Raw genomic sequence first — 21,892 nt, 5'->3', positions numbered from 1 at the left:
TGTACCATGACAACTACATGCGGAACTCGCGGGCCATCGGCGTGCTGTGGGCCATCTTCACCATCTGCTTCGCCATCATCAACGTGGTGGTCTTCATCCAGCCCTACTGGATCGGCGACAGCGTCAGCACGCCCAAGCCGGGCTACTTCGGCCTCTTTCCACTACTGCGTGGGCAACGAGGGCAACAACCGCGAGCTCACCTGCCACGGCTCCTTCGCCGACTTCCGCAGCATCCCCTCGCGCGCCTTCAAGGCCGCCTCCTTCTTCGTGCTGCTCTCCATGGTGCTGATCCTGGGCTGCATCACCTGCTTCTCGCTCTTCTTCTTCTGCAACACGGCCACGGTCTACAAGATCTGCGCCTGGATGCAGCTGCTGGCAGGTAAGGGGGGAAGCGGCGCCTCGGGGGACCCCTCCCTCCACAGCACCCCCATACACAACTCTCTCTGCCCCCACCGCACACCCCCCTCCCCAAAGGACCTTCCTTGGCCCACACGCAAGCCAACCCAAATTCCAAAGGAGGGAGGGGAAAGTGTCGAGATGGGGAAGAGTGGGGCGCTTGCCCCCCAACTAGGATGGAACAGTGGGCAGAATTGGGATAACCAGAAGTTTGTGTGACTGGGTCGTTTTGCTAAATGGGGATGAACCTGCTTTTAAGTGGGCATGGGGCTGCATGGGAGGAAGGCACACAGCGAGTTAGGCTATTTTGGAACATTTGGTTGTTGCAGTCTTGTGCCGTAAAGGGGTACCCGTTTTCCCGGGGCAGGAGGAGACCAACAGAACCAGGCTTGACAGCTCCTTTACACTGGTTTGATGAGACTGAAGGTTTGATGAGACCCACTTTAAGCCAATGTGGTGACCTCCACACATTTTGGGACTCCCATCAGCCCCAGTCGGTATGGCGGTTGGGTCAGGCATGAGTGAGAGTTGTAGTCCAACAACATTTGCAGGGTGCCATATTGGAATGGAAACTCTAGGGCCTAGAAAGACTTGCTAGCCTAGATAGGCTCCAGGGTGCCCTGGTAAGTACTGGAACGCGAAGTGTTTCACTAAGCTTGTGGAATGTCTCTGGCTCTTGTGAGGTTGGGTGTATGTGTGTGTGTATACACACCACAGTATGTATAGTAATCTGCCTGTCGGTGCTTCTCAACGAAGTGTGATATGTGAATCTTGATGTAATTTCCTCTGGGGTTGGGCTGAAATAAAGGACAATGCTCTGACATGCCTTTCCCTTTTCTCAGCATTCAGATAAATTACTGGGAGCTCTTTTAAAGCTTAAACAGGAAATTCCTTCATCTTTAATTTTAAATGTATCCAAAGATGTATTGATTTAAAACCAGCTCAGAGACTAAATCCTCGCCACAGGGAGCTGGAGAAATAATCCTGAGGATTGGTCAAGCATCTTGCTGCCTCCGTGGCTCTGTCCAGGGTGCTGAAGGCATCAAAGGAGGAACTGACTGCACTGTGCAGAATGTTGTTCGTTTGGTTGCAATGGCCAGGAAGGATAGGAGACCAGGATCATAAACAAAAGGCACGGGCCCAGATTTCTGGACTTTAGGTCAGGTAATGCAGACCTGGAGACAGGTGTAAATGAACATGTAAGGGCTGATTGAGTAGGATCTGAAAGTCACTACCCTGAATTAAGGGGGGATCTTGGCAGGTGTATAACAAAAAGGGTTAAGAAGGGTGGACATCTCTTTTACAAATAGGTGCAAGAAGGCTGCCCCCTCCATTGTAAAAGCATTTTAAAGTTTAAGCTCTGGACTAAGTCGCAGGGACCAGCCTAAGGCTGGAAGACCTGAATTTTAAATGAGCCAAGATGCCTAGCTCAGCACTGAAGGAAGAGGTGATGAGTGAATGTCTGATTAGCAGGAAGGATGTCTGTCTAAAAAGTGCAACTAGGCCTGCTTGTGCCAGTAATAATTTTTTGTTGTTGTTGTTAAGGATGGGAGTGGGGGGCAAAGGTGGTCAGGGTGCCTCTTCCTCGTGATAGACCACATTTTAAATGATGGGGGTCAGGATATGCTGTAGCCTCCCCAGCAAAGCACAGAGATCCCAGCAAAGTTTCAATTGCACTGCTATGAAGGAGGTGTGGGTCGGCAGAGAAGCAAAGGTGGTTTTGGGTCAATCAGGTGGGCTACTAGAGACCCACAGAGGTCTATACAATCCACCCTCTGCTCTGCTTCAGGCTTTCCCAACCCAATTCCCCATCTCTGGATATTGCTGGACTACAACTCCCATAATCCCTGACCACTTGCCTTTCTGGCTGGGGCTGATGGGAGATGTAGTCCACAACATCTGGAGGGCACCAGGTTGGAGAAGACTCCTCAATTTGTACACAGGCGGGGAAGCAGTTGACCAGCTGCTTTTCCCTCTGTACTAGATATGGCCGGGGGGGGGGGACAATGTTTGAAGGTATGGCATTGTTATGTTTAGATGTTTTTAATGTATTTATCTTGATATATTATTTAATGAGCTGGTGGTTCATAAATAGTCTTATAAATATAAATAAATAAAAGTATCTAAGGGTATTGATGGAACATATCCACCACTTCCATGGATATCAAAGGTTCTAGAACAGTGTCCCTCCCTGTCTCCTCCCTTGGCTGCTGTTTTGTATAGCTCAGATATGGGGGAAGCTCTGTGGCCCTCCAGATGTTTTCGGACTACAACTCCCATCAGGCCTGACCACTGGCTGTGCTGTCTGGGGCTAAGAGGGGATTGGAAGTCAGCAGCATCTGGAGGGCTGTCCACGTTCTCCATTCCTCACGTAGCAGAAAGCCCACACCGCAGTTCCTGCAAACCCTTCTTAAGGCAGTATCACCATTGTCCTGCACTGTCGGGGGGGTTGGACTAGATGACCCTTGGGGGACCCTTCCAACTCTGCTATTCTGTGATCATGCAATGAGAGGCTTGGTCTGGCAATGAGACTGGAGGCCCCAAGAAGAGAGGTGACACCAGGTTGGTGCTCTCAACATGGCAAACCTAGATGCCTTGTCCTTGGTGGACAGGAAAGGGTTACAGCACGGCCAAGTTTCCAGATAAGGGCATTCCACTCCCAAGCAGCACTCGGCATAGCAGATCGTATGTAACCCTTCCCCACCTCCATGGATCCTTGCCAGATTCCTTCAGCAGATTCTACCCACAAACCAACAGCACCGTTCCCTAGCCATTGTAGTGGAGAGTCAAGAATAAGACACTACTGAGTGGAAACGGCTTGATTCAGCTGCCAAAGAATTAGCAGAGCACAGAAGGAGCAGAAGAGGCTGCAGCTTGGAGAGCCACGGAGGTGGTGTAAGGATGGCAGTGGCAGGAGTGGAATTTTCAGCAGATAAAAGCTGTTTTCGGCCCATTAGCTGTCTTGTTCTAACTAATTGATGGACTAATGAGCCAGTGGTGGTTCATAAAACAGTTTTACAACGGAGGCTTTATTTATCAAAGGTAGCATTTTTTCTTGGCTAGGTAACACAGTCAATTTATTTATTTATTTGTGTATTGAAAGGTGGCAGGATGTTCTCTTGAACGCGTTACCTGACCCGAGTGCCTTAATCTGAACTGGGAAATGCCCGAGCCCAGATTATTTGCAATAATGCCAGAGGCTCCAAATAACCGTTTCACAAAGCTCTGTTCTATTTACAATGAATTAGTCAACTAAACAGGGCTGATTTAATTGATTTATCAGTTCATCATCTAGCTAAATCAGGAAGCAAGCACAGCCTGAGCATAGTGGTGGTTGAGAATTTGTGTAGCCCATTCAAGCGGATGCGTAAATGGAGACACGGCCGAGGCAGGGTAATCTGGCTGTGGAAATGACCACACAAAGCACAAACATCAGCGCACATCAGGTTAAGGAATGGGACAGTTCAAGTTGGTGGACAGCGGAGACAAAATGTTGATCCTTTTCACATTCTGCACCAATTATATGCATTCCAGTATAAGGCTGCCCAGGTGTCTTAAACAAAGTACAGTGGTACCTCAGGTTACATACGCTTCAGGTTACATACGCTTCAGGTTACAGACTCCGCTAACCCAGAAATAGTGCTTCAGGTTAAGAACTTTGCTTCAGGGTGAGAACAGAAATTGTGCTCTGGCGGCGCGGCGACAGCAGGAGGCCTCATTAGCTAAAGTGGTGCTTCAGGTTAAGTACAGTTTCAGGTTAAGAACAGACCTCCGGAACGAATTAAGTACTTAATTAAGTACCATTGTAATATATGTGGGTGAACCTGCAAGAAAAACTGGTTTGTTTGTCGAAAAATAAAGTTTTCCCCAAAATAAAATTAATGATTCCACCCCCCACCCCCCGTTGCCCCCTGCCCTCTGGTTACCCAGGGGGGAAATGGACAGATGGGGTTGAAGATTTCGCCTGCCCGACCGCTTGCTTTATTCTAAAAGCAGACCTTCAAGAAAAGTGGCTCACCAGAGAGTTGTGTTTATTTTTATTCCGAGATCAGTGTTTGAGAAACTACAGAAACTGGAATGATTCCTCCCACCCACCCCATCCAACAAATAATAGGAGGAGAGGTATACAGGCAACTGCCCATGTACACATATTCAGTATGCGCACAACTTGTAAATGTGCATCACACCAAGCCCGGTGTTTTTAAAAAAATTTCAAATTTTTTAAATTTAAAAAATCTTAAAATTTAATTTTTTTAAAAAATCGCCAAAACATCCTCAGAAGAGCACAGAAAAGTCTGAAAAGGCATGAAAATAGCGCCTAGCAGTTCCATAGCCCAGGGGTCAGCAACCTTTTTCAGCCATGGGCCGGTCCACCTTCCTCAGACCATGCGGTGGGCCGGACTGTATTTTGAAGAAAAAAATGAACGAATTCCTGTGCCTCACAAATAACCCAGAGGTGCATTTTAAATAAAAGGACACATTCCACTCATGTAAAAACACCAGGCAGGTCCCACAAATAACCCAGAGATGCATTTTAAGTAAAAGGACACATTCTACTCGTGTAAAAACACACTGATTCCCGGAACGTCCGCAGGCCGGATTGAGAAGGCGATTGGGCCGCATCCGGTCCCCGGGCCTTAGTTTGCCTACCCCTGCCATAGCCTTTGCCACTGCAATCCCAAGAGCCTTTGAGGCCTGTGGTGTGTTGGAGTTTGAGGAAGGAGGTTGTGCGAGAGAGTTAGGCATCAGGTAAGTGCTGGTGGTTTTTTAAAGGTTTTCCAGAGGTTTAAAGGGTGTCTGCAGGATTTTCCAATGGGTGCTTCAATGATACGCAATTCCACGTATGCGCCTGGTGCCTTGGAACGTAAGCCCTGCATAAATGGGTAGCTGACTGTATTAGTAGGGATGCAGGTGGCACTGTGGTCTAAACCACAGAGCCTAGGACTTGCCGATCAGAAGGTCGGCAGTTCGAATCCCCACAACGGGGTGAGCTCCCGTTGCTTGGTCCCTGCTCCTGCCAACCTAGCAGTTTGAAATCACGCCAGTGCGAGTAGATAAATAGATACCTCTCCGGCGGGAAGGTAAACGGCATTTTCGTGCACTGGTTTCTCCAGAAGCGGCTTAGTCATGCTGGTTACATGACCCAGAAAAACTGTCTGTGGACAAACGCCGGCTTCCTCAGCCTGTAAAACGAGATGAGCGCCGCAACCCCAGAGTCGTTCGTGACTGGACTTAATTATCAGGCCTGTATTAGTAAATGAGAATTAGCAGACAAATAAAGGAACCAGTTTGGAGGCTGCAACTGAGGAACAACTAGCTAATCAGCTTACGGAGAAAACTCCAACTCTGCCTCCCCCTCATAGCTAGTACCTTTCCTAGGTGTTTCCTAGATGTACCTTTTCTGCATGTTCCAGGTGTATCATGAGGTCTGGAAACTTCCCCCTCTTCAAAGGAAGAAAACTAGGAACTGTGGGAGGTGATGATCCCTTCCAATTGCATTTGCGGGAGTCACTGCGCTATAGAGAGAAAGAAAGAGGGAATGGCTTGAGGCCAGCCAAGCTAGAGGACCCTCATCCTGCTCTGCCAGATTATTTATTTATCATATTTGCTATAGTTATACTCCCCTTGTTGTCCAACATTGGCTCCCAAAGCAGCTTACATTTAAAATCCCATCACAAGATGCAATTTAAGGAAACATTTGCCTTCGTTCATAGTGAGGGACGAGGAAGCGTGAGGTTTGCAGCTCACTATTCTGGCTTTTGGACGCGGGTGGCGCTGTGGGTTAAACCACAGAGCCTAGGACTTGCCGATCAGAAGGTCGGCGGTTCAAATCCCTGCGACGGAGTGAGCTCCCATTGCTCAGTCCCTCCTCCTGCCAACCTAGCAGTTCGAAAGCACGTCAAAGTGCAAGTAGATAAATAGGTACCGCTCCGGCGGGAAGGTAAACGGCATTTCCGTGCGCTGCTCTGGTTCCCCAGAAGCTGCTTAGTCATGCTGGCCACATGACCCAGAAAAAACTGTCTGTGGACAAACGCCGGCTCCTCGGCCTATAGAGCGAGATGAGCGCCGCAACCCCAGAGTCGTTCGCAACTGGAGTTATCAGTCAGGGGTTCCTTTACCTTTACTATTCCGGCTTTGTGTTCTTCTCTGTTCCATTGTTGTGTTGTTCTTGCCACAGCCTCTCTGGCTAGTTCCTTCCTGCATTGTAACCAAATCCAACCGCTGAACCTTCGCAACACAAAAGCTCTACAGTCAGTATATTGAGAGGGGCAGAGAGATGGTCAGCTCTGTTTTCTTCTCCACGATGAAAGGACTTCTAACCATATAGCTCAGCATCAGTTGGGGTCTGGAAACTGAGTGTGTTGGCTGCATGAGAGATGGTGGGGGGCAAAGGGATGGTCTTAGATATTAAGTCTCCTATCTCACCCACTCCCCGGCTTCCCAGTCACTAGTGGCTGCTGGGCCCTGCAGTGTCCCAGCCCAGTGAGAAAGGCTTTCTTCAATGCAGCTGAATGTTGGAAAAGTCAAGACAGACAAAAGAAAGCACTTCTTCAAAGAACTGTGGAGTTGGAAGGAACCACAAGGGTCATCTAGTCCAACTCCCTGCAATGCAGGATTCCCTTTGTCCAACGTGGGGCTCAAACCCACGACCCACGATCAAACGCCTCATGCTCTACTGACTGAGCTATCACACAGTGCATAGTTGAAGTATGGAATCTGCTCCCTGAAGATGTACTGATGGCCACCAACTTGGATGGCTTAAAAAAAACACACAACCAGACAAATTCACAGAGAACAAGGCTATCAGTGATTAGTAGCCACTTTGGCTAGCTGTGCATGGCCAGAGGAGATATGATTTTTGTTGTTTAGTCGTTTAGTCATGTCTGACTCTTTGTGACCCCATGGACCAGAGCACACCAGGCGCTCCTGTCTTCCACTGCCTCCCGCAGTTTGGTCAGACTCATGCTGGTAGCTTCGAGAACACTGTCCAACCATCTCGTCTATTTGTCCCCTTCTCCTTATGCCCTCCATCTTTCCAAGCACCAGGGTCTTTTCCAGGGAGTCTTCTCTTCTCATGAGGTGGCCAAAGTATTGGAGCCTCAGCTTCAGGATCTGTCCTTCCAGTGAGCACTCAGGGCTGATTTCCTTAAGAATGGATAGGTTTGATCTTCTTGCAGTCCATGGGACTCTCAAGAGTCTCCTCCAGCACCATCATTCAAAAGCATCGATTCTTCGGCGATCAGCCTTCTTTATGGTCCAGCTCTCACTTCCATACATCACTACTGGGAAAACCATAGCTTGAACTATACGGACCTTTGTTGGCAAGGTGATGTCTCTGCTTTTTAGCCATCTTCAAATGTCTAAAGGGCTGTTGCATGGAAGGTAGAACAAGCTTGTTTTCACCTGCCCTGGAGGGTAGGACCCGAACCAATGGATTCAAATTGCAGACAAGAGATTCTGACTAAACACCAGGAAGGCCTTTCTGATGCTACGAGCTGTTTGGCAGTGGAACGGAGGTGCAATTAGTGCCAGCATCGTCCGTTAAGAGTTTGGGTGTAATCTTCGATACCTCCCTCTCTATGGAGGCGCAGATTACAGCTATAACAAAGGCGGCATTTTTTCATCTCCGCCAAGCTAAGCAGTTGGCTCCTTATCTCTCTTGCCCTGACCTAGCCACTGTGATCCATGCGACGGTCACCTCCAGACTGGATTATTGTAACTCGCTCTACGTGGGGCTGCCCTTGAGACTGACCCAGAAACTCCAGCGGGTGCAGAATGCCGCGGCGAGACTCCTTATGGGGTCTTCGCTGCGAGATCATATTCATCTGGTACTATACCAGCTGCACTGGCTCCCGGTGGAGTACAGGATCAGGTTTAAGGTGCTGGTTTTAACCTTTAAAGCCCTATACGGCCTAGGACCCTCGTACCTACGGGACCGCCTCTCCTGGTATGTCCCACAGAGAAATTTACGGTCTGCAAATAAAAACATCCTGAAGATCCCAGGCCACAGAGAGGTTAGGCTGGCCTCAACTAGAGCCAGGGCTTTCTCGGCCGTGGCTCCAATCTGGTGGAATGCTCTGTCACAAGAGACTAGGGCCCTGCGGGACCTGACATCTTTCCGCAGGGCCTGCAAGACAGAGCTGTTCCACCAGGCCTTTGGTCAGGGCGCAGCCTGACCCCCTCCTCTGGCAATCTGCACAGAATTTTGCTTAATGGTTGCCATCAATTTGATTTTAATTAATTTTATAATGAATGTTTTTAGAATGTTGGATTATTTTGATTGTTGTTAGCCGCCCTGAGCCCAGCTTCGGCTGGGGAGGGCGGGATATAAATAAAATTTATTATTATTATTATTATTATTATTATTATTATTATTATTAGTGGACTCTCCTTCATTTTTTAAACAGAGGTTGGATGGCTATCTGTCATGGATACTTTAGCAGTGACTCCTGCCTTGCAGGGGGTTGAAAACAAAGGGACACCACCCCCTAGGAGAGATCTGGGCACTGTGAATATGGAGAGCGCAAAGAGTTGGCGTATTTAGGTTAAAGTAAGGCTTGCATTTCTCCCCTTCCTTTCCTAGGATAGGCAAGAGGGTTTGTGTTGTAAACCGTGCCTGTCCTTAGATGGAAACGAGAAATAAAGGAGTCTGCTTCGAAGCCTAGTTCTAGCAAAGGGGAGCTAGAAGCAGTTTCGAGCGAGTTCAAGGCCATTCACACTAGAGCCGAAGAACAGGCATCTCAGGGTTGAGTGCAGTCTCAACCCGAGAAGACAACGTCTCTGTTTGGAAACACTTTAAGTCTTCGCCGTCTAATTAGTGGCTAACAAATCAGCGAAGGCTCTAATTAGGGCTTCCCAGAAAACTCCAGCTTAAGAGGCACTGCCTCCCCCCCCCGCACCCCCCAGGAAGTGGGATCTAATTAGGAGAAAAGATGCTCCTGTTATTCCAAACAGAAAAAGACCAGCCATCTGCCCTGCTGGAAACCCCAGTAACTCAGAACCACAGCATGTGGGTTTTTCCCTTCTTCTTCTTCTTCTTTACAAAATTCTCCCTATTCTAAAACCAGCCAGCGTGACGTGTTCCAGGAAGGAGGAAAAATAATCATAATAATCAGGTGGATGGATGACTTGTGCTCCAAGCTCACCCCAAAGTTTTGAGTCCAGTGCTGGCTGGTCCATTAGGGCAAGTGGGGCAATAAGCTCCATCTGCCCCTGACTAGCCCTCCTTACAGATGACTAACTTTGTGGGTGGCATGGGCTGTCAACCTCCTCTTTGGTCTTGCCTTTGTAGAACTCAGCAAGGAGGGAAATGGAGTCAAAAGCAGGATTAGTTCATCATCACCATCACCATTTTTAATTTGTATACCGTCTTTCTACTGTTTACAAGCTGAAGAAACAAAAAATGTACATCTTATAAACAATCTAATGCAATACAAAAATGTGATAATTAAACGTAACTTTAAAATAGGCAACCTACATCAAAAAAGTAACATTCAACAATCTTTAGAATAGTATTAAATAATAATAATACAGTCATACGTTGGGTTAAGTACTTAATTCATTCTGGAGGTCCGTTCTTAACCTGAAACTGTTCTTAACCTGAAGCACCACTTTAGCTAATGGGGCCTCCTGCTACCACTGCACTGCCGTCGTGCGATTTCCATTCTCATCCAGAAGCAAAGTTCTTAACCCAAGGTACTATTTCTGGGTTAGTGGAGTCTGTAACCTGAAGCGTCTGTAACCTGAGGTACCACTGTAACATATAAAAGTTAAACAGAAATCCACTCAACAGTTACAATAAATAATTTCTAAACTATAGTCAATAAAACAACAGCAAGCCACAGTACATAAAATAATGCAATACAAAATGAGAAGCAGAGACTAGAGGGTGGGGCAAGGCAGGTGGAAGGAGGCCTTGCCTGATGAAGTCTCTCCCCTCTCAGTTCTTCCTTTAGGACCACCTCCCTTATGAGGACTCCAGTTTGTATGGGCTGGCCTTCAGTGTTATTCTTTGGAGACTCACCCCCAGCCTCAGTAGTAGTAATTGGCTATGGCTCCCCCTACTGTTGGCCTCCCGGCCTTTCGCCCTATCAGCCCCAGGAGGAACCAGCCTCTGTTGCCTGAGTCTCCCCGGAGTAATCAGTCGGGGAACCCAAGGCGAGAGTCTTCAAGGAGGCTGTGCACGCTTGAATCTTCTTTCCCCCTGCCTCTTCCTTCGCAGATGGTGCTTGTCATCTTTAATTGTGAGCTATTTGGGACAAATGCATCGGCGTAGCAGGTGTTGGCAGAGGAAGCAGCCAGAGGGGCTGAAGGAGGAGCAGGGTGTAAACCGCAGGCAAAAATGCACAGCATCATACACCTTGGCAGGGGAAAATGTGGCCGATGCATTTAGATAGCTGGGAAGCTACTCAGGTGCTGGGGCTCCAGCTTGTTCAGAGCCAGTGTGGTGTATTGGTTAGAGTGTTGGACTAGGACCTGGGAGACTAGGGTTGAAATCCCCGCTCGGCCATGAAGCTCGCTGGGTGACCTGTTATTGCTCATGAGCTCTCTAGGTGACCTTGGGCCAGTCACTGCCTCTCAGCCTAACCTACCTCACAAGGTTGTTGTAGGGGTGGAAAGAGGAGGGAGTGAACCATATATGGCACCTTGAGCTCCTTGGAAGACAAGGTAGGGTATAAATGCAATAAACATACAACACCCCTGTCATTTGGGAAGCCTTTTGCCCCTTCTTCTTTGACGATCACTCGTAGCCAAGTAAGATTGTCTTCCATGAACACGGTCTTAACAGTCAGTCTGTGAGTGATTATGCAGGCCAATTCTGGATCCACACATCCTTCTACAGTGAGGACATAGGTTTCCGGGCGAGAGTTGCTCATAGTGTGGATTTGCCAAGTGTGCCTTCCTCTTAGCACATTTCTCCCTTTCGTCCTAAGTTCGAGCGTCTTCAAAGCCTATGACATCTTTGGTAAAGGTTGTTCTCCAACTGGAGCGCTCGCAAGCCACTGTTTCCCAGTTGTCGGTGTTTATACTACATTTTTTAGATTTGCATTAAGAGAGTCTTTTTTAAAAGATTTGCCTTGAGACAACCTTTAAACTTGTTGACCACCAGCAATAATACGCTTTCCATTTTTAAGTTCGGAATAGAGTAGTTGCTTTGGAAGACAATAATCAGGCATCTGAACAACATGACCAGTCCAATGAAGTTGATGTTGAAGAACCATTGCTTTGACACTGGTGATCTCTGCTTCTTCCAGTACACTGGCATTTGTTTGCCTGTCTTCCCAAGTAATGTGTAACATTTTTCGGAGACACCGTTGATGGAATCTTTCGAGGAGTTGGCGTTTATAAGTGATCCATGCTTCACAAGCGTAGAGTAAAGTTGGTAGTGCAATAGCTTTGTAAACAAGCATTTTGGTTCCCCTTTGAATGTCCCAGTTCTCAAACACTCGGCACTTCAATCAGGAGAAAGCTGCACTTGCAGAGCTCAGGCGATGGTGGACGTTGGCCCTTGTGGAAAGATAACTGCCCAGGTAGGAAAACTGATCAACACTTTCCAGCTTTACACCATTAAGTTGGATTTGTGGCGCCGCAGAGGGGTTGTTTTGTGCTTGTTGGTGCAGCACTTTGGTTTTTTGGATATGGAGCCATAGGCCAAATTTTCTGTAAGCTTCTGTGAAGATTGTCGAAGGGAAACTCCCCACTGGGGTAGAAATCATATATCAAATAGATGGAAAGCTCTTTCATCTGAGTAGACTGAAGAAGAAGAATAATTTGGATTTGATATCCCGCTTTATCACTACTCGAAGGAGTCTCAAACCAGCTAACATTCTCCTTTCCCTTCTTCCCCCACAACAAACACTCTGTGAGGTGAGTAAGGCTGAGAGACTTCAGAGAAGTGTGACTGGCCCAAGGTCACCCAGCAGCTGCATGTGGAGGAGCAGAGACGCGAACCCGCTTCCCCAGATTACGAGACTACCGCTCTTAACCACTACACCACACTTGCTCTTAACCACTACACCACACTTCTACACACTGAAAGCAAAGAGTTTCAGACACGGGCCTTTCCCTGGAAATGCTAGGGCTGAAAGTGGGGGCCTTCTGCATGCCAAGCACCTGTTCTGTCTCTGCCTCAGTCCCTTGTTCCCAGCACTTGGTAATCATAGGAGTGTGCTGCTTCAGAGCAGGTTAGGAGCAGCCGGTGAGTCATATCAGCAAAGGGGTTTCCTTTGTTGCATTTTTTCCTAAGAGGACTGCTTCATTGCAGGTATGTAGGGAGGTCAGGCAGCCTCCTCTGCAGCAGAAGCCTGAAAGACTTAGATGAACACAGCCGGCAGGTGGACCTCAGAGGACGGGTGGAAGAGAGAGGGATGAGAGCCTGAGCAAAGCTCTTCTAGCATAGCTTCCTGGTGGTTGGCTTTGGTTCTGCAACGCTGTGCTCAGGCGGGCAGCGTTTCACTGGCCCCTGTGTCAGAGCGCTGCATGCCCAATTTCAGGCAGGTAGGCAGGCGGTGGTAGGACGCGGGTGGCGCTGTGGGTTAAACCACAGAGCCTAGGACTTGCCAATCAGAAGGTCGGCGGTTCGAATCCCCACGACGGGGTGAGCTCCCGTTGCTTGGTCCCTGCTCCTGCCAACCTAGCAGTTCGAAAGCACATCAAAAGTGTAAGTAGATAAATAGGTACCGCTCCAGCGGGAAGGTAAATGGCGTTTCCATGCGCTTTACCTTTAGGCAGGCGGTGGTCGATCATACCTTTTGGAGAAGGGATCTGGGAAGGGGAATCGGCAGCTTACAGGAACTGGCACCACAGCCCAACGCAGGAGCACTGGCTCAGCAAAAAAAGCAAAACAAAACAAAGCCTCCAGGAGCCCCTTTCCTGTGTTTTCTTCTCAGTAGCAGGCCTGACAAGAAGGTTGGTGGCCGATGTGGAGGGGGGGGAGGCAATAGATGTAGATTCTCCCTGGGGATCCAGCAGGGAAGCTGGCAGAGCAGGGCAGCTGCAGCAAGAACAGGAGGGGAGGGAGAAGGAGGAGGAGTGTTTGGGGGGGATATAGATCATTGCCTGGAATTGCTGTGTTGCAGATTCCGCGGTCCCAACCCCTCCACCTGCCCTGAGTTAAAACCGATACTTCTTCCAGGAAGGTGTCTCAACCAACAAAGAGATAGATAAGTCTCCCCCCCGTAAAGCAAGGAGTGCCAGATTTCTGTTCAGAGCTCAGCTCAGGTTTTGTCGAAAGCGAGTGGCTTTCTGGTGGCAGTTATAGCAGTACAGCGGAACCTCGGGTTACAGACGCTTCAGGTTACAGACTCCGCTAACCCGGAAATAGTACCTCAGGTTAAGAACTTTGCTTCAGGATGAGAACAGAAATCGCACGGTGGCAGCGGGAGGCCCCGTTAGCTAAAGTGGTACCTCAGGTTAAGAACAGTTTCAGGTTAAGAACGGACCTCCAGAACGAAGTAAGTTCTTAACCCGAGGTACCACTGTACTGCTACTAACAATAATTTATATTTATCTGCCTCCCATCTGACTGGGTTGCCTCAGTCACTCTGGGCCACTTCCAACAAATTCAAACATCAAACAGAGTAAAACATCAACCATTAAAAATTTCCTATACAGGGCTGCCTTCAGATGTCATCTAAAAGTCAGATAGTTGTCTATTTCTGTCAGGGAACTGCCATCGGAAGAACAGGGGGCGAAAGGGCTCACAGAGGTTGGGAGAGACTTATCAGCTGAGGAGGGAACCAGCAGGGGGAGAGAAGGAGCTCCAAGGGAAAGTGAGTCGGAGGGATGGCTCAGAGACACTTCCAGCGAAAACAGTGGGGAGGTTTCAGGACCTCCTATAGGGATACCCACTCCTCACCGGAAACTGTCGCGCCGAGAGTCCAGAAGGCGCGTTTCCGTTAAGGAGCTTTTATGCTGGAGGAAATTCCGTAAACGCCCACTGTCGGATTCTACCAGCGACTGACGGAGCCATGCTTAAGGAGCTCCACTACAGACAGAGGTTTGTGGACTTAGCCAAACTCTGAGGGACTAAGAATTTTGCGCACAAGCAGCTCATCATCCCATCACAATTTCCTTGACATCGGATGGAAGGGCGTTCCACAGGGCGGGCGCCACTACCGAGAAGGCCCTTTGCCTGGTTCCCTTGTAAACTCACTTCTCACAATGAGGGAACTGCCAGAAGGCCCTCAGAGGTGGACTTCCGTGTCCGGGCTGAAGTGAGATGCTCCTTCAGGTATACAGGGCTGGTATACAACAAATTGCACTGATACTGCTTTTTTATATAGCGTTTTAGATTGTCTTCCCCGGCCACACACCCACACCCAAAGTGCTTTTCAATGTGCGTTGTGCTTTATCCTTGTTGACAGCCGAGCTCACTTAATGGGCCTGTGGCAGAAGATGGTATAAAAACACTTCTTCCCGGTGGTGGATGTTCCATTGGGGGAATGGCTCACCAAGTCTGCCCTCAGCCAGCCTCTATTTGCTTGCCTTCTTACTTGCATCCAGCCCAGAAGTTGGCACTGGATGTCGGCGTCCTCTTCCTTTGTCATCGTGTTGCCCCTTGTAGAAGCCGGCATGGACAACATTAGTTGAATCTGCCTATCTAGTGCCACCTACTGTTGGCCTCCAGGCTTTCCACCCATCACTATTGCTTCCCAATGCCAAACCCCATCCCTTTTTATTTCTGATGTCATTTTTATTGACGATGGCTCTTGTTATGTTAAAAAAACAAAACAGCATTACCGTATTTTTCGTCCCATAGGATGCTCTGTCCCATAGGACGCACCTAGTTTTTTGGGGGGGAAATAAAGGAAAAAATTTTTTCTTTTATTTCCCCCCCGAAAGCAGGTCGGAGAAACCGAACCAGGTCGAGGAACAGCGGGATGGCGGCGCTGCGCCTCCCTGCTGTCCCCCGAGCTTGTGGGGCTGGCCGATGTCTGCCCGGCACGAGGGGCGCTCTGCTTCAGGGCGCCCCGCCCGCCGGGCGGCAGGCTGCTATCCGCAGCGTGGGGAGCCCTGCGGGGAACTCCTGCAGGGCTCCCCACGCTGCGGATGTCTGTCCGGCGTGCGGGGCGCTCTGCTTCAGGGCGCCCCGCCCGCCGAGCGGCAGGCTGCTATCCGCAGCGTAGGGAGCCCTGCGGGACCTCCCGCAGGGCTGCCTAGGCTGCGGATGTGTTCCCGAAGCGGCGGGCACTCTGCTTTCAGTGCGCCCGCCGCTCCGTGAAGCAGGCTGCTATCCGCAGCCTAGACATCCCTGCGGAACCTCCCGCAGGGCTGCCTAGGCTGCGGATGTCTTCCTGAAGCCTGGAGAGTGAGAGGGGTCGGTGCACACTGACCCCTCTTGTTCTCCAAGCTTCAGCGAAAGCCTGCATTCGGCCCATAGGACGCACCCAGATTTCCCCTTCATTTTTGGAGGGGGAGAAGTGCGTCCTATAGGGCGAAAAATACGGTATATAAAAAAGACAAAGCCAAAATGATCCAAAGACTAAATAAACCATTCATCATAATTACAACAAACCAAGTGTTTTCTCAACAGCAGCAGGTGCGTTGTTAAGATGCAATATATACTTGCTCTGAATTTTCCATTAAAAAAAATCCAACCCATAAATAAATGCATTTACTTCCAAAATGACTGCATCTAAAGTATATTAGCTTCCCTTCACATAACTAGATATTTTGTCCATTGCAGCTACATTACTCAAATCTATGCATCCACTCCGTCACATTAGGTAAATTTGTGTCCTTTCAAATATTTGCCGTGGAGATTTTCGAAGCTACTGGATAAATTGAACCAAGGTCGTGATCTTCCCTCCTAACGAAACCTTGAACACATCCTAAGAATAAAACACCAGGTGCATCCAGAAAAATGCAAGCGAGGCAACATCTCTACCCAGTTTTTCATTTGAAACCTGGGCATCTTAGGCTGACATAGCTGGTGATCTACCGAGCTGAATGCAGTCCCACCAGCCATGCAGGCTTCCCTGCCAGATGCTTAACAACTCTCCCCTGCCCCTTGGTTTCTTTGGTTTCTTTGGCAGTTCCAGATGGGTGACGAAAACAGGGAGCTCCTCAAGCCCTGGGTGGACCCCCGTTTGTGGCTTGTGAGCTGCAGTTACCTTAGCACAGGCATGGCCAAACTTGGCCCTCCAGCGGTTTTGGGACTACAACTCCCATCACCTCTAGCTAACAGGACCAGTGGTCAGGGATGATGGGAATTGTAGTCCCAAAACAGCTGGAGGGCCAAGTTTGGCCATGCCTGCCTTAACAGGTCACGGATTGTACAGGCCTGCTCTATCCAGTGCACCAGTGACATAGGCAGGGAGAACTTGGGACCAAACGCATTCCTCCAGGCCTCTCTGTCTGGACCTTGAGGTCTCGCCCCCTGCCACACACCCCTACCTGGCCACAGCCACTCAGCAGCCTTGCTTCACGCCTTCCTAATTTTCCTGGCCTCTGGCCTCGCCCACTGCTGGCATGTGGCCCCTGGAAAGTTGCCCAGAAGGCTCAAAAAGGTTCCCCATCTCTGGGTTACCTTTGTGAACATTAAGTCACTGTTATAATTGTTGACATAGGGATGCGGGTGGCACTGTGGGTTAAACCACAGAGCCTAGGGCTTGCTGATCAGAAGGTCGGCGGTTCGAATCCCCGTGACGGGGTGAGCTCCCGTTGCTCAGCCCTGCTCCTGCCAACCTAGCAGTTCGAAAGCACGTCAAAGTGCAAGTAGATAAATAAGTACTACTCTGGTGGGAAGGTAAACGGCGTTTCCGTGCGCTGCTCTGGCTCACCAGAAGTGGCTTAGTCATGCTGGCCGCATGACCCAGAAGCTGTATGCTGGCTCCCTTGGCCAATAAAGCGAGATGAGTGCTGCAACTCCAGAGTCGTCCGTGACTGGACCTAATGGTCAGGGGTCTCTTTACCTTTAATATAATTTTTGGCATCTGTCTGTCTCAAGAGACAATGGAGTGTGCCTCCGGAGGTGAAGTCAGACCACTGTGTTAGCAGCACTGAAGTGACATCTTGGTGCCACCTGCCCTGCCAGCGGCGGACGTATGTCCACCCTACCTGGGGTGAGCACGCAGAGTGTGCCCCCAAGGGGGGCAGGGCACAGAGTGTTAGGAGAGGGGCAGGGAACAGTTTCAGGTTAAGAACGGACCTCCAGAACGAATTAAGTTCTTAACCCAATGTACCACTGTAAAAACAAAACATGTTAAACCAAGGGTAGGGAATCTGAGGGACCAAATTGTTTGTAGCTAGACTACAAACTCCCATCATCCCTGACTGAGGGGTGATGGAGTTCAGCCAAGTTCCCCGCCAATGCATTCAATGTATACATGCATTTATTATATATATGAGACTCTTAATGTCAGGGATCCCCATTGCTGGGCAAAGAATTCCTGCACTGCATGAGGGTGGACTAGATGACTAGATTCTTAGAGGTTATTTATTTTTTATTTTTTAGCAGTGAGCCACCATGAGTCCTGTTTGGGAAAAAGTGGTAAGTAAACAAAAACACCAGTCTCCTAGTTTGGCCCCAGGGGAGGGCGTATCTTCATAATAAGTGTACTGTTGCTTTCAGTTCCATGTTTAACTTATCACGGCTTGCCCCAAAGAATCCTGGGAATTGTTGTTTGGTGAGAATCCTAAGTGTTAAAGGTTCCTAGCATGCGCAAACACACTCACGCATAGTCATTGATGTCTGTTGGTTATGGGGAAAGCTGGGCTGAGCACAACCAGAGGAAGATTATCAGGTGTGCAGGACGGAGAGTCAGGAACTGATTTAGAGCAGCCTGACTTGGTTGCAAGGTAGCAGTCCCTTGCTTCTAGGTTATTCTACCCTGGAGGGGCTCCAGATCATTACACATTGCTGCTGTATACACTGTGCTTGCCTGCCAGGTAGCCTTGCGGATGGGTTGATCTATATTCTGTATGCTGGGAAAAGCCGAGGTCTACGCTTGGAATACCTTAATAGCCGTTATTTATCCTGCCATACAGTATGTTATTTGGAGGTTTTACTTTCGGGAGGGAAATGTCCTAGCAAGGACAGCCGGACTACATGAACTGATACGAAAGAGGACAAAGCTCTTTTTCTTCGTAGTTGTGCAAAAGCAGCAATTTCAACAGGTGTGTCTCTGGGGAACAATACAGGGCTGCCAGCTTTCCCGGCAGCCTCTGCAGCTGTGCCCACCAGTAGCCATCAGAGGTGTGTGCAGATTTTATTTATTTATTTATTTATTTAAATAATATTTATTACTTTCAGACCTTACAAAAAGGAGAAAAGAAAAGAAAAAAAGAAAGAGCAAAAGAAAGAACAAACAATACAGTACAATATATAAACAATGCACAACACAACATTAACACATTAAACAAAACGAAAGCAAAAACAATTCAAAAAACACACATCATACCATCTCAATACCCTCTCTTTCATTCCCTTGTTTCATCGACCTCCTCTCACCTCCCTTTTTGTATTCCATTTCTATTAATTATTTCAGCAAATCCTTTCCATCTTTCTCTATTTTCTGTCATATCTTAACATATTTTAACCTTATTTTCCATTAATACTATAGTACTTATTTATGCTTAATTCCTTATAACATTTCTACTAAAGCCATATAATTCCATTCCAACATTTTTCTAACACTCATTAATTTTACATTATTTCCATATATAGACTTTAAACTTTTTCCAATATTCTTCCACCGTCTCTTCTCCCTGGTCTCGGATTCTGCCAGTCATTTCCGTCAATTCCATATAGTCCATCAACCTGGTGATCTTCTGTCCGAGGCTCTTAACTCTTTTCCAAGTCCCTTCTGCAAGTCTTCTTCATATTTATACATACACTTTACTTTGTCTTCTCCTGATCTTGTTCTTATTTTCCTTCCTTTGATGCTGAAGAGTAGATCTCGGGGAAATTCCCACCTAGCAATGTTTTTATTCCTTCTCGACAGGTCAGCCAAATCTCCATAGTTAAAACTAATATTCGAAAGATATTTCAGGACGTATTTCAAAGTTCCTCCAAATCTGGAGGTCCTCACAACTCCAGTCTCCTCCTGACCCAGGTCCAGGTCCCAAAGGTCAGTAAATCCCTGCATGAAGGGATCTATCCAACTTTCCTTCTCCAGTCCAAGCGGGGCTCCAATCCTCAAAATCTGACTTTCTCTAAATTCAATCATAAAAAGCATCAACTTATAGCCATCAAATTGCATCTGTAAGGCTGGGGCTCTCTCCCTCTCCACTTGTGCTACTTTAGGTTCAACAACCACAACTTTCTCCCCCGCCTTCTCCACACTTTGCCATGTCAAAGGAGATCCCTGTATCGATTCCTGAATAGTTTCTGTATTAATGTTCACTTTTTGTCCCAAATTAGTCACTTTTTGTCCCAAGTTATCTATTTTTATAGTCATCACATCCGTCTTCTTATGGAGCTGTTCCAGTGAATCATTTATCTTACATAATGCAACCACTAAGGCTTCTTCTGTCAACATTCTTAACGCTCCAAGGTCAGTCCCAGATTCTCACAGTTTTTTATCTTGCAGTTGGAAATTCCCCCAGCTCAGCTCATGTAACAATTTCAAAGGCTTCCTCTAGGGGGAAACAATTTCTATTTGTATCAATCCTTTTAAGCACAGTTCAAGCAATAAAGTTAGTTTCAATTTTCAGTTACTTTTACTCCTTTTTAAATGCAGAAGGAGACAATGGAAACAATGTCTTTCTCTTATTTAACTAGCTGTCAATGAACGATCTATTCACAGTCAATGAGCATTTCCAAAACGTCAGTCTTACCAGCAGCCCGTTTCCAGGTTCAGAGCGGTGGTAATTTGACTTTCTTCACTCTCTCCTGCAGGCTTACATGATCCAAAATTTCCCCCCTCTTCTCCTGCTTCCAAGGGGGGTTTAATGATTTTAGCCGATGGAATTTAATCCTTTACGGAAGGCTTTCCAAGACTTTAGCTTGCAGCCTCTTTGCTTCAGTCTATTTACAAAAGGGGAAGGCGGACTTCCTGTTTGAAACCTCCCCGTTTCGGTGCCAAATTAAGACGTTTAAAAATCCAATTTTCCGTTCTACTCACGGGTAGTTGTTTTAAGATCAAATTGTCCACAGGAAAAAGTCAGCGCTCTCCGGCAACAGCAATGCGGCTTCACTCCGTGAAAGAAGCAGTCAATTCGAAGCACCGCGCCACTCACCTCACGTCGCTCCGGATCCCCGAAACCAGGTTTCCTCGCAAGTAGGGGAGGCGCAAAAGGTGCCAGCCGAATCCCACATTCACAGGCTTCTCCCGCCTGTGATTTTTTTGTGGGTCCCCGCCTTCACCGTGGCGGCCAGACCCTAATTTCCACGAAGCAAATTCCTCCCGATCAGAGGAATTCAGTCATTGCCGGAGGCGCCAACCCGGAAGTCTCAGGTGTGTGCAGATTTTAGGAGCCAGTGTGGTGTAGTGGTTAAGAGCGGTAGACTTGTAATCTGGGGAACCGGGTTCGCGTCTCCGCTCCTCCACATGCAGCTGCTGGGTGACCTTGGGCTAGTCACACTTCTTTGAAGTCTCTCAGCCCCACTCACCTCACAGAGTGTTTGTTGTGGGGGAGGAAGGGAAAGGAGAATGTTGGCCGCTTTGAGACTCCTTCGGGTAGTGATAAAGCGGGATATCAAATCCAAACTCCTCCTTCTCCTCCTCCTCCTCTTCTTCTTCTTCTAGGGGGCAGTGGCATTTATCCCCATGTTGCACTACTGCTGTCTGCGCATCAGGCTGAAGCCTCTGGGAGCAGTCTAGGCTGGTTATGCGCCCCCAAATCAGTTGGCACTTTTAGTGAGGAAAACTGTAACCTACACCATATTCTCCTCTTCCCCGGGTTCTCTGGCTTCCTTTCCATCTGATCTCATCCTTTCAGTGGAGAAAATAAGACCTGGGGTGGTATTCAGCTAACTTTTACTCAGGGTGGGCCCACTAAAATGGCCAAGTTAGTCAGCGCCATTAATTTTAATAGGACTCCTCTGAGTAAAAGTTTTGACTGCAAGCCCTGGTTCCCACATGCAGCAGAAATGAGATGGTATAGTCCTGAGTGGACTGTACCACCATTGGATCTGCACAGGATTGTTGGGCCTAATGAACACAGCAACTCATCTCCGGCAGATCTTGCCCCCATGCTGAGACTGAAGGTCCCCTCCTCCCCACAATTGCCTGTCCCCTCCAATCCAGGGTTTTCCCCAAGCAATCTGAGACTGCGCCTGCATGACGTTAGTTTCTCCTCTGCCCTCTTCATGCCTCTCCTGGTTCTGGGAGATGAGACGGGGAGGGGAGCTTGTTGCAGCAGGATGGGGAGACAGACACCTGTGACTCTTCACTAGCCAGACTCATCTCTTGCCTCTTGGCAATCTCCCTCCTCTCCTGCTTCTGCCTCTGGTTCTGAACTCCTCTCTGCCACAGACTCCCCCTGCTCACAGAGCCCTGTTATCTCTCATCTTTTGACACCTCCTCCTCCCAGTCTTCTCCCCCTGACC

At 48.3% G+C, this 21,892-nt stretch overlaps 1 protein-coding gene across 1 annotated transcript in view; it reads left to right on the top strand.

Annotated features, from left to right (window-relative positions):
- The first annotated feature begins 6 nt into the window (after positions 1-6).
- LHFPL4 (LHFPL tetraspan subfamily member 4) overlaps positions 7-21,892 on the top strand; it is a 59,816-nt gene continuing 37,930 nt past the window's right edge. Inside the window, 2 exon segments of the mRNA XM_083602518.1 lie at positions 7-155; positions 157-379. Coding sequence (XP_083458644.1) covers positions 18-155; positions 157-379 — 361 coding nt within the window. The 5' untranslated portion in view covers positions 7-17.

The sequence above is a fragment of the Podarcis filfolensis genome (genome assembly GCF_964270895.1).
Source record: "Podarcis filfolensis genome assembly, chromosome: 2".
Lineage (NCBI taxonomy): Eukaryota > Metazoa > Chordata > Lepidosauria > Squamata > Lacertidae > Podarcis > Podarcis filfolensis.
This window is presented reverse-complemented; position numbering and strand designations above follow the sequence as displayed.